Source organism: Bufo gargarizans, chromosome 2, assembly GCF_014858855.1.
Source record: "Bufo gargarizans isolate SCDJY-AF-19 chromosome 2, ASM1485885v1, whole genome shotgun sequence".
NCBI lineage: Eukaryota > Metazoa > Chordata > Amphibia > Anura > Bufonidae > Bufo > Bufo gargarizans.
In genome coordinates, this window is record NC_058081.1 from 142788758 (window position 1) to 142800853 (window position 12096).

At 44.2% G+C, this 12096-nt stretch overlaps 1 protein-coding gene across 2 annotated transcripts in view; it reads left to right on the forward strand.

Moving 5' to 3' along the window:
- ELL3 (elongation factor for RNA polymerase II 3) overlaps positions 1–12096 on the forward strand; it is a 118998-nt gene that overhangs the window by 91353 nt on the left and 15549 nt on the right. For both annotated transcript variants that reach the window (XM_044283244.1, XM_044283243.1), the window contains one exon: positions 4457–4514. In XM_044283244.1, the coding sequence (XP_044139179.1) occupies positions 4457–4514 (58 nt within the window). The remainder of the gene's footprint in view (positions 1–4456; positions 4515–12096) is intronic.

Genomic DNA, 12096 nt, shown 5'->3' on the forward strand with positions numbered 1-12096 from the left:
CCGGGAGAAGGCAGTTCCAAGAACAGCCACCAGGGGCCTTCATCGGGCTGTTCTCGGAACTGCCTGCTCCCGGTGACCGCATTTGTTTCAGACCGGCTCGCGCCGCAGGCACAGGTAAGGGCTTACCTGTGCCTCGCCGGACTTGTGATTTAAGATGGCAGCCCGCATGTGTTCGCCGGCGAACACTGCGAACTGGCCATCACTGAACACCAATCAACCTAAGGCCAGCCCTGATCACAGGGATCCCTCAGGAATGACCCAAGTAGGTAATGCTGGATTATCTGTTACTGATACAGCATAACAATCGAGCAATTGCTTATATAGAAAATATAATTAATGGTAATTTACTATATCATTTGAATTCACTTTCTTCATTCTTCACCCACAAGCTATGGGCTGCATTTACAGGAGTCTATCATCTGCTAATGCGCGTCCAATATAGAGGAGGCAGGGCTGGATATCAAAAGTCACATACCCTCCATTTCTGAAATGGTGTTTTTCAGTAATATGATTGTGTTACGGGATTGCTACATAAGCAACTGGCGACTATGCACGGTAAACTGTAACTCCATGGTTATAGACCAGCACATGTATACACGCACATAAGGACAGGTGCATGTGTTGTGTTTGCACTGCCTGACCCTCTACAGTAACGTGGAGGACATCTGTCTTTTTTAGTTATTTACGTAGAGATAAAACCAGTTACAATGAAAAGAACAGTGAATCAGAAAAAACGTAAGAGTGTATGATGGGTGGGTAAACACAAGCTGTTCATGCAGCAGCAGTCCTTACATGCATCCAGTTCAGCCTGTGTGGTTACATTTTAAAATGGCAAGGACGAGGGGGTATGCATTTCAGCCAGCTATTGTATCTTGCGGTGAGCCCTGCTATTGTGGTTGCATGTAAAGTCTTGGACTTGGGCCGCACACCTGTAGTACGCTTTGTTCCAAAGCAAATATGAGCTGATGGTTACACGATAATAATGTGCATGTTGTTTCATGGCGTCTAAAAAAACGTCATCAGTGTTAATCCAAGAGCAAGCAGGTATTAGGGATGAAGAAATTAACTCTTTAGAGATGAAAGGGAAGCATTTTGATTCAGTGGAGGCTGAGGCAGAATGATCACAGACAGACCCATTCTGACACTGAACCGATTTGACTTGTGGCTACTCCTGATCAATGCGGTAATCAGGCAGGGGTCAGGACAGGTGGGGCAGGGTCAATACGGTTATCAGACTAAGGTCAGGCACAGGAGGTCAGAACACACCATTGCAGGAACTAGACAAGCTAGGAAACTTATTGCTCAGGCACTCTTCCATAGGGTAGATGGTGCCATATATGCTCCAGTGAATGCTGCCATTAGGCTGGGGACAGATTACCTTGTGCAGGCAGGACCTTTAACAGCCATGAAGAGGCAGGGGGCCACAAGTGTGACAGATCCATCCGAGTGATTGGGGCAGAGCTGCAATACCAAGCACAGTGCTATCAAATGACAGCGCTGAGCAAAGAGGCTGCGGCGCTTACTGGAACGTCGCGGTCTCCTCAAACAGCTTATTGGCTAGGGTGCCAGGAGTCGGACCCCCACCAATCTCATATATTGATGACCTATCCTGAGAATAGGCCATCAATATATAAATCCCAGGGAACCCTTTTACCTTATGCTATCTGTAGTGTTACGTAGGACTGCAAAAATACCCAGGAGACATTGGCTCCTAAACTGAAAAATTTAGGAGCCAAATTAAATTTTTAGTTGCCAAATTTAAAATATATACCATATTTTTCGCTTTATAAGATGCACCTGAATGTAAGACACACCCAAGGTTTAGAGGAGGAAAATAATAAAAAATAAATATTTTCAACCAAAAGGTGGGCTAAAACATGTGCAGTACATGGGTGCATACTTATGGATGAAGGGGGTTATAGTCATAATATAAACACTGTCTAGTGTACCGTAATTCACCTCCGGAGCCGTCACAGTAAGGGAGGGAGGTGTGGTGCGGAGGACAGCACAGCGTCAGTGCTGCTAAGCAACAGCAGACTGAACGCTCACACATCCTACTAAACATGCGTGCTTGGCGGCATTTAGCTTCAATGACCGCCGCCCTCCCCACACTTCCTACTAGAGGGCGCCGCCTCACATTATTAACACTGGAGGTGAGTCTCTAGATAACAGCCTGCAACGTGACGGCCATATTTCTGGGCACGTTCGCTTTATAAGACGCATCCCTATTTTGGGGGGAAAAAGTGCTTCTTATAAAGCGAAATATACAGTAAATTATAATTTAAAAAAAACTTGGAGGAGAAGATGAGACGCAGCTCACAGTAGTGAGACAGCTCTACATATAATAGAATACAGCACCACGTATCTCTTACTTCCAGTGACATCTCCTGTCATGTAGATCTTCTCTTCTCCTCCGTTTGCCCCAGAACGCCAGTGACTAATTCTTTCAGCCGCATCTTGTCTCTACAGAGTTTGTTACACAGACATGTTAGATTTCTCATAATTGGGGTCATTTATTAAACTGGTGTAAAGTACAACTGGCTTACCTGCCCATAGCAACTAATCAGATTCCACTTTCATTTTCAAAAGGAGCTGTCTAAAATTAAAAGTGGAATCTGGTTGCTATGGGCAACTAAGCCAGTTCTATGTTACACCAGTTTGATAAATGACCCCCAAATGTCCCTATAGTGTCTACAGTAATTATAATGTCCCCTAGAGTGCCTCCAGTAATAATAACATCCTATATTGTGCTCCAGGTGATAATGTCTGTATAGTGTCCCCTAATATGTCCTTGTAATAGAAATGCCCCCTATAGTTCCTACCCAATAGCAACATCTCTCACACTACCCCCATATAGTAGTTTGCCCCCACAGTATTAATTTCTCCACACTGCACCCACTAGTATTAATTAAGTTTGGGTCAGCGTTGGGGCCCCCCAGTGATGCCGGGCCTGAGGCTACAGACCCAAACACCCCAATTATAATCCACCACTGGTGGCCACCCTACGTACAGGATAGGGTACGGTAAAATGTACATAAAAGTAATTTGCTGAGTTATAAATGCTCCACATTATAGGCCCAGAGCCTGAGGCTGTGGTAATCTGATTTCTTCCAATTCTGTGGCAGCAGATCAATCACCACACATGTACACACATATTTACCAGATATAAAGCTTGATGGTCATATGGACTGATGGCCCCACACTGAAATTGAATTCTTGATGGAAACCCAGACAGGACCAAACAGTGGTGTGACCGGACATAACAAGAAAATCGCAGTGTTAGCTCCCTGTCCCAGCCTGGACATGCCACATATAGACAAGCAGCTCTACAATGAGAAGGCCCCAGCCTCCTGGACCCCTGTAAGTCAGACATAGAGATACTGAAGTAACTGCAATCACTGGTTTGGAGAGGGCTTTCTAGTAATGGTGTAGCATGCCGGTGCTCCCTATGGAGGATGCGCGCGTAAGTGTACTAGTGATAAGGTTCCGAGGATAGTAGTACTCAAGGTTTTATTGTCCCTTGGGGCCGGCAGTGCAGTGGATGGAAAGACAGCACGAAATCCTCCGGGGCACTCTCTGTTGCAGGGAACACCAGTCAGATGTTGCTTGAGGTGCCCTTGATGGTAATTGGTGTAAGGTGCTTTTGCGGCTGGGCCCCTGGTTCGTGACACCAGCACCATTAGGTGCAAATGTTGGTGGTAGTAGTTGAAATTATGATATAGAATAAGGGAGACTAGCGCTATTAACAAACTCCCAGTTCTTTACTGAAGCTGTTCCACAGATCATCAAGGTATGCAGCAGCCATTTACATAAATGCAGCTTTCATCAGTGATTCACATTAGTTCCCAGAAGTTGCATTAGAAATCGTCCTCTATAACAATCAGTCCTTTCTCTCTCTCTTGTTTCTCCAGGCTGGAGGGATGAACTATCTCTGCTGTCCAGTATAATCCTATACTTTGGTATCCTCCTCCTCTAGAAATACTATACTCTGACAAATGGCCTTTTTGTCTTTAATTATGGTGGCTGGCTTGTAGCTTGAGATCTCTCCACCTAATGTAAAGGAGTCTGGAGTCTAATAAATGACAGTTACCTTCTTTTGTCAATATCCTCATCCCCTCTCTGGGTTGCCTGGAGATACTGTGATCTTTTCCCTTCTATGGGCTGGTACATAAAACTAAGTATGGAGATTGTATAACTCTCCACAATGGCTGCTGAGGTTCAGCTTGTCCTTCAGACATCATCACACACTGACCTTCTTCTTCCTGCACTGTGCACACACTGAGTGTAGGGCAGAGTTAGCCCTGGGAGGCTTGTTAGAACCTCCCCTCCCCCATTAAGTAGTGTGTTTCAGGAAACTGCATCAGGCACTAGGATTCATGTACTATAGATATACTATATATCCATATAAATGCATCCTGTATGCTGCACAATTAGTAACCTTGTTTTTTACTCCTAGAAAAAGAAGAACCCTCAGGGTCAGTGTCATCCTCTGAAGAAGTCGCTGACTATTTCAGGTACACTAATAACATAATTAGTATGTAAATCATGTATTTTAAACGTATTTGCCTTATTTATTGGAGTTTGGACATTTGTCAACCAATTTTTTCAATAGGAGCTTTGCACCACAGATTCAATAGCTTTCTGCGATAAATGCCAGATTTCGGCTGGACAAATACTGCTGCATAACAGTGTTAATTGTCCGGCCGAAAGCTGACATTTTTCGGCAGAAAGACGTTGGATCCCATTATAGTAAAAAGGGATCTGGTGGTGCCTGGCGATGTGACGCTGTACATATGAAAAGGGGTGTACATGCATAATACAAAAACACTTACAATAAGCATGAACAGAAGCAGAGAGTACAATCTACAAGGTATGGGAGAAGGACACAGTAGCATAGACACTGCTTATACAGTGGTATAGTGGCAGCAGGGTTACTGTAGAGTGTAGGCTTGTCTGTAGAGGTAGGTTTTCAGGTTGCTTTTGAAGGCTTTCCCTGTAGTGGACAGTGGAATATGTTGGGGTAGAGAGTTTCCGTCACAGACTTTCCCTTGACAGGTGGCAGGAGATCGGTGAGACTGGCAACACATGGTTTGATCTGACATATTTTCTATTTGGATCAAATGACTGTCTGTGTCGTTTCTGGTGATTGCCACACCTTCTTTCTCCAGGTGTGGCTATTATGGTCATTTAACCTTCTCTATTTATTGTTTCTCCCACTATGCTATGCGGTTTATAGCTTCAGTTTAAGTTGTGGTAGCTGGTGTGTGGATCTCGGCTGAGTTCCTGGTGCTGCCATAGCCACTTGAAGTTAAGTGTTTTCTTTCCCTTTTGTATTTTGTTTCGGTTATTTTATGTGTTGCATTTCCCTGTCATTTGTATTAAGGCCTGAGGGAGACTCCTGTTCGTCCTTCCTTTTCGAAGGAACAGGTTGTCTTAGTCCTGACATTAGTAACCATGGTCCTATAGGGTAAGTTAGGACATTAGGTATTCCTGTGTATGAACTCACCTACCTCTGGGGTCTGTTCATACTGATAGGTAGTCAGGGTTTTACTAGGGGGTGTCTATCTCCTTTCCATAGTTTCCAGGCCTTATTCCCTCAATCCTTTCCCTCCTATGTTTGGTGTGGTGTTTTCCTCCCACACCCGAACGTGACAGTTCCAGAGTATGGGGGATGCACAGGAGAAATCTTGGAGACTTTTGTGGGAAGAGGTGATAAGAGGAAAGTAGAGAAGGAGGTCTTTTGAGGATCGGAGATTGCGTGTGGAAAGGTACCGGTGATCAGGTCACAGATGTATGGAGGTTGTGGATGGCTTTGTAGGTCATATTTAATGTTTTGTACTAGATTTTCTGGACAATGCAGAGCCAAGGAAGGGACTGGCAGAGAGGAGAGGCAGAGGAGTAATTGGAGAGAGGTGGGTTATGGTGGACTGGAGGGGTGCCAGGTTGTTAGATGGGAGGCCACAACCCTCCTTTGTTGTAGACTAATTTTAACAGTGTCTAAACCAGGGGTGTGCGGCTTTAATACTCGTCTGTGAAGGAGATACATGCATAATGTGACGTGAGAAACATCTCGTAATTTAGTACCTTCGTCTGTGAGGAATAAGATGTACTAATGTTTTATTATTTTAATTACCATAATTAATAGCCACAATTCTGAGAACAGGTACATTGTTATATGTTCTACTGCAACAATTGAAGTAAATGATCATATTATACTTCAATATATTTTATGTACATGTGCAGCTGGTATTATTCATTCACGTAGACAAAACACATGCACAGTGGTGCAGCATAAGGGCGCCTGCACATGGTGCAGATTTACATGTTAGCATTGAAGTCTGTGGGGAAAACTGCTATACAGAAGGTGCGGAATCGTATAACTAATTGACATGCTGTGGAAAAAAGAAAGGGATACAAGATTCTTCTTGCTAGTGCTATATTAAGAAGCTGGGTTTCCGCATGAAAATCCGCATGTAATCCGCATCATGTGCAGGTGGCCTAATAGATGTAATAAAGATTAATGAAAAGTTTGAAAATAAAATACAATATGTTCATTTTCAATACTGTATCCACAAAAAATGACCAAGTAAAATATTGCGGTGGTTAAAGCCTCCGTACAGCATGCATAATGTCCCTTGCCGATTCTGTTCGTTAACATTGCTAGGAGACCCCCTTGGCTGGTGACAGAAGTAATTTTCAAGGTTAAGTACAGTAGGTATTAGAAGATAATTCTCTTGGCGCAAGGGAGAGCCAGAGAAGTTTAACTCCTTTCATGCTGAAAAGCCATCCAGATGGGGCATTGTCATGTATCGTGAAGATCTATAGAGGCCAGTAGTACACCGGTAGGTTTGGGCTTTCATTCAGGCCATGTTCACATCTCTGGCACAACCTCCAGTAGTTTGTTTTCCGGCAGAGGAGCAGACTATCGGAGTTTACTGTATCCGGCATAGCTGGATACCACTGCACACGGCCAGATCCCCATTGACTATAAAGGGATCCAGCGGCTTTTTCGGCATAAATGCTGGCTTTTGATTTGACAAAGTAGTATTAGTTCAGCCAAAAGTCGTCATTTATGCTGGAAAGCCGTAGAATCCCATTATAGTCAATAAGGAACCAGCTGTGCCCAGTGGTATCCGGCTATGCCGGTTACGGTAACTCTGGTAGTCTGTTTCTCTGCCATAACTTACTATCGGAGTTATGTGCCAGAGACATAAACCTACCCTTTTCTACCTTAAATGTTTTGGATTTTCTTTGAAAGAATCAATCTGAATGGTTGCTAGGCTAAGCCAGATTTCCTTTACATCAGTTTTGATTAATTTCCCCTATTAACTAATAAGAAGCGGATAGATAGGAGGACAGTGACACAAAAGCAGTTCCATGTAAATGTCAAACAGCTACATCCAGTCTGGCCTTTTTCTACCCACAGACCTCAGCAATAACAAAAGTCAACAAAAACCACAACCACAGTGTTTAGTGATACTTTTTTGATGCAGTGTAATTTAGGACTCGAGCCTTAATGGAGGTAATGCATTTGCATCAGTTTCTTAGCCTGATTTACATTTCAAATGCATTTCTACTGCCATTTGTACTGTCACAATTTGAGATAATCTACATAGCAGGCGTACTTATCCAATCAGAGTGACTCTTCGAGAGCGCTTCCTCACTTAGATTTTATTTATAGTTTTTTGTCTTGTGAAAAACAACATGGAATTCCTGTGTTTTTCAGTCACACGCTACACCCAGAGTATGCTGGGATTTAAAGAGGACATTTCACCGGTCCGGACATTATCATATAACTAGCGGGTAGTGTAGGGCATAGTGAAGTGCTGTTACAGCGCTTACTATGTTTTCTGTGCAGCGCTCCGTTCCCCCGCTGTGCCCCCCGTACTGGTTTCCCGTCTGGTATGTAAATCCATACCATCAGTACAAGGAGGAGGGGATGACTGTGTTTCTCAATGGGCATCTCCTTCTCCCTGGCTGTAACGCGGTCCAATCACAGCGGAGGGCATCACAGCCAGGGAGAAGGTGAGCTGCAGGGGTACGGGGCCCCATTCTCATGATTGGTGGTGGTTCCAGTGGTAGCACACCCACCAATCTTATAGTTATCCCCTATCCTGTATGTGGGGGATAATGTAATGTCACCAGAATACCCCTTTAAGTCTCATTGATGTGTCACAAGAGTCACATCTCTACGCCAGGCAACCACATTGCATTGGCGCCAAATATATTATTACTGTTCGCCATTTCATTAATATCATAAATTAGACTTAGACTTAAAACTGACACCAAAACCATTGCGAATGATAAATTCCCCAATAATTTGTTTAATAAATTATCAAGTCAAAGAGGCGGTGCCAATAATAACACATGGTGCACTCTGCGGTCTTACTAAGCCCTCAAACTGGTGTTAAAATGGAGAGATTAGCCAACATGTCCTACATGAGGACATGTCTGAGCCCGAGCACCGCGCCAAGGTTTCTCAAGTAGCTCGGGACCTAACGCTAAACCTACCTGGGCCATGTGGGCAATACCAGGAGCCAGTGGGCGAATTACAGGAGCGCAAGGTCCGACTCAAAGCAATCTCCCAGTAAGCTCCAGCATGTGACCATGCATACAATGGGAGGAGGCAGAGAGCTCTGAGCCGCACCCAAGACTGGCTGATATAGCCCGGGCCTCACATGTGCACCAGAATGCTGCCTGTGGATGGAAATAAAGGCACATTCAGACTAGGAGTTTCTACACCTTCAAAAGATTCAAATAACAAGCTACAAATTGGCATGGTATTAAAAAGCAGGAAGTGCTCAACCACACATGCAGTGGCGCATCTATACCGGGGGGGCAGATCCTGCACTTGTGGTCCGCTGCTAATGACGATCCCCAGCAAAAATGCATACAGTGGAGGATGCCTGCAGCGGACCACAAGTACCACAATGGACATCCTACACAGGATAGCAAATGTGTGGATGTGATAAACAGTATGAATAATATAACAAAAACAAAGACAGGTGCACTCTGTGGTCTTACTAACCCTCGTACTGGTACTGCCCCCCTGGTATAGATGCACCACTGCATGTGGGGTTGAGCACTTCCTGCTTTTTAATACCACGCCAATTTGTAGTTGGTATTCTAATTATTATGGTATTGTCCAAACTTGTGTGAATTGAGGCATGCATAGCTATAACCGTAAGCATTTGTATAGTGAATATTGTATTTATATTCCAGTCTTAAATGTGTGTATTTTTTTTGCATTCTTTTATTAGTCTTGACATGTGTTAGTCATTTCATAGTGTACTTAGCATCCTCATTTCTATGCTGTGTGCCAAATAAAAGAAATACAGCTGCAGGCTTAAAATTCTTAAAAATTCTTATCTTATTATATATGCAGTGTGACATTACACTGTGTTCCAAATTATTATGCAAATTATATTTTTCTCTGATTTTCCTAAATGGCAGTCAGTATAATTTTCAAGTCATCAACCGTTAGACTATAAAATAAATATTATTGAACAAACCTCCCAATGATAACAATATTTTTTTCACAAATTTAAAAACTCAAACTGTTCTAAATTATTATGCACAACAGCGTTTCAAAACATTTAATAGGTTGTAAAGAACTGAAAATGGTCATTTGTTGAATTTGCTGAAATCAAAAGCTATTTCAATCAAAAACATCTGAACAGACCAAGTTACACGTTAACATTTGTCCCCTTCTTTGATACCACTTTCACAGTTCTTGCATCCATTGAACTTTTGAGTTTTTTGAGAGTTTCTGCTTGAATTTATTTGCAGGATGTCAGAATAGCCTCCCAGAGCTGCTGTTTTGATGTGAACTGCCTCCCACCCTCATAGATCTTTTGCTTGAGGATACTCCAAAGCTTCTCAATAGGGTTTAGGTCAGGAGAAGATGGTGGCCACACCATGAGTTTCTCTCCTTTTTATGCCCATAGCAGCCAATGACTCGGTGCATGATGGTGCATTGTCGTGCACAGGGGTGCACCTAGCACATTACATTCAGAGAGCTACAAAACACACAGGGTAATACAGCGCCACAGACCTCTTACAAAATAATGACTCCAACCCTATTGTTGCCCAACAGCATGCTGCCAAATAAAAATAAACTCAAATACCTACCTCCATTCTGCTGTCAGCGATGCAGTGCAAGACACAGAACTCTTCTAGTCTCTGCCCTGAGCTCTATGTAGCCCGGCTCAGGCAGTGTGATAATGATGACACTGGACTCTGATAGGCTACAGGAACTAGGACTAAAGCCTATTAGAGGAAACGGTGGGCCAGGGAGACATCATGCCCGTGCCCCGTCGCGGCATTCAACTGTATTGCTGTCCTGAGTACATCGATGATGTTGAATATGTAGAGATGAGCGTTTCTATTGCCCATGGCCCTTCTGCTGCCCCGCTTTTACCCCTACCTGGTACTGCCTGAGGCAATCGCCTCACCTCATTGGTGGTGCACCTCTGGTCTTGCATGAAGATGAATTGGCCTCTGAAGGCACGGTTCTCATTTTTACCATGGAAGAAAGTGATCAGTGAGAAACTATATATTTTGCCAAGGTCATTTTCACGCCTCTAAGGACCCTAAAGGGGCCTATAAGCTCTCTCCCCATGATTCCAGCTTGAAATATGACTGTGCCACCTCTTTGCTGACTTCGCAGCCTTGTTGGGACCTGGTGGCCATTCATCCAGCCATCCACTACTCTATTTATCTGGACCATCCAGGATTGCACAGCACTAGGGATGAGCAGACCCGTGGATGTTCGGGTTTGCCGGGTTTGGCCGAACTTCAGGTTTGGGACCCAAACTTGACCCGAACTCAAACTCATTGAAGTCAATGGGGACCTGAACTTTGGTGCACTAAAATGGCTGTAAAATAGTCATAGTAAAGGCTAGAGGGCTGCAAAAAGAAGCAAAATGGGGGTAAAAGCAGGACAGTTGCCCTGCAAACAAATGTGGATAGGGAAATTACTTAAAATAACATAGAATAAAAAAAAAAAAAAAGAATAATAATCTTGAACTAGGGGGTGGAGGTCAAAGTGTAGTGGGAGGTTGAGGAGGCAGTGGGTGTGGCAGTGTAGGTGGAAGCGGCGGTGGGGTTTTTTGTTGTTTTTATCCTTTATTTTTTTTATAAATTTGGGAAGACCCCAAAACATTGGGAAATAGAAAAGAGAATGCAAAGAGAAAGTGCGCTGGAGTATAACAATGGCTGGGTGTGGCCGGTGAACTTGTCTACTCAGCACAAGGGATTGGACAAGTCCTCTGGGATCAATGCCTGGTTAATTTTAATGAACGTGAGCTTGTCCACGTTGGCTGTGGACAGGCGGCTGCGCTTGTCTGTGATTACCCCCCCTGCCGTGCTAAACACACGTTCGGACAATACACTTGTTAAATGGCAAGCTCAGCCATGTGCCCAATTTGGAGACCCAGAAGTTAAATGGGGCAGACCTATCAGTCAGTACATGTAGGCATGTGCACACATACTGTTCCACCATGTTACTGAAATGCTGCCTTCTGCTAAGACGTTTTATATCAGCTGGTGGTGCTGGTCACTGTGCTGACAAAGCTTTTCCACATTTCGGCCACGCTAACCCTCCCTTCTGAGGTGCTGGCGGTGCCCCAGCTGCGTTGGCGACTTCTTCCTCCTCTTCCTCTGCCTTCGTCTTGTGCTTCCACTGTGCCCCCGCTGTCAGGTGTGGATTGTGTATTGATCACGGGACTCTATCTTGTACTGACTGGTTTTGGGTGCGCGTCTCGGTGCGTTGCTCCACCTCTTGGAACAGGTAAGTATTTAGACAGCACTCCTTGCTCCACCTCTTGGAACAGGTAAGTATTTAGACAGCACTCCGATATTGATTAATGATTTTTATTAGCCGGACATAGTGGTCCTTTTTAGAACTGAAGCAACGTTTCGGGCCAAAAGCATGCCCTTCATCAGGCTGGTTACGTGCTCATAGGGGTGAATGCCGGCCATTCACCCCTATGAGCACGTAACCAGCCTGATGAAGGGCATGCTTTTGGCCCGAAACGCTGCTTCAGTTCTAAAAAGGACCACTATGTCCCGCTGCCAGGTGTGAATGCCTTCAGC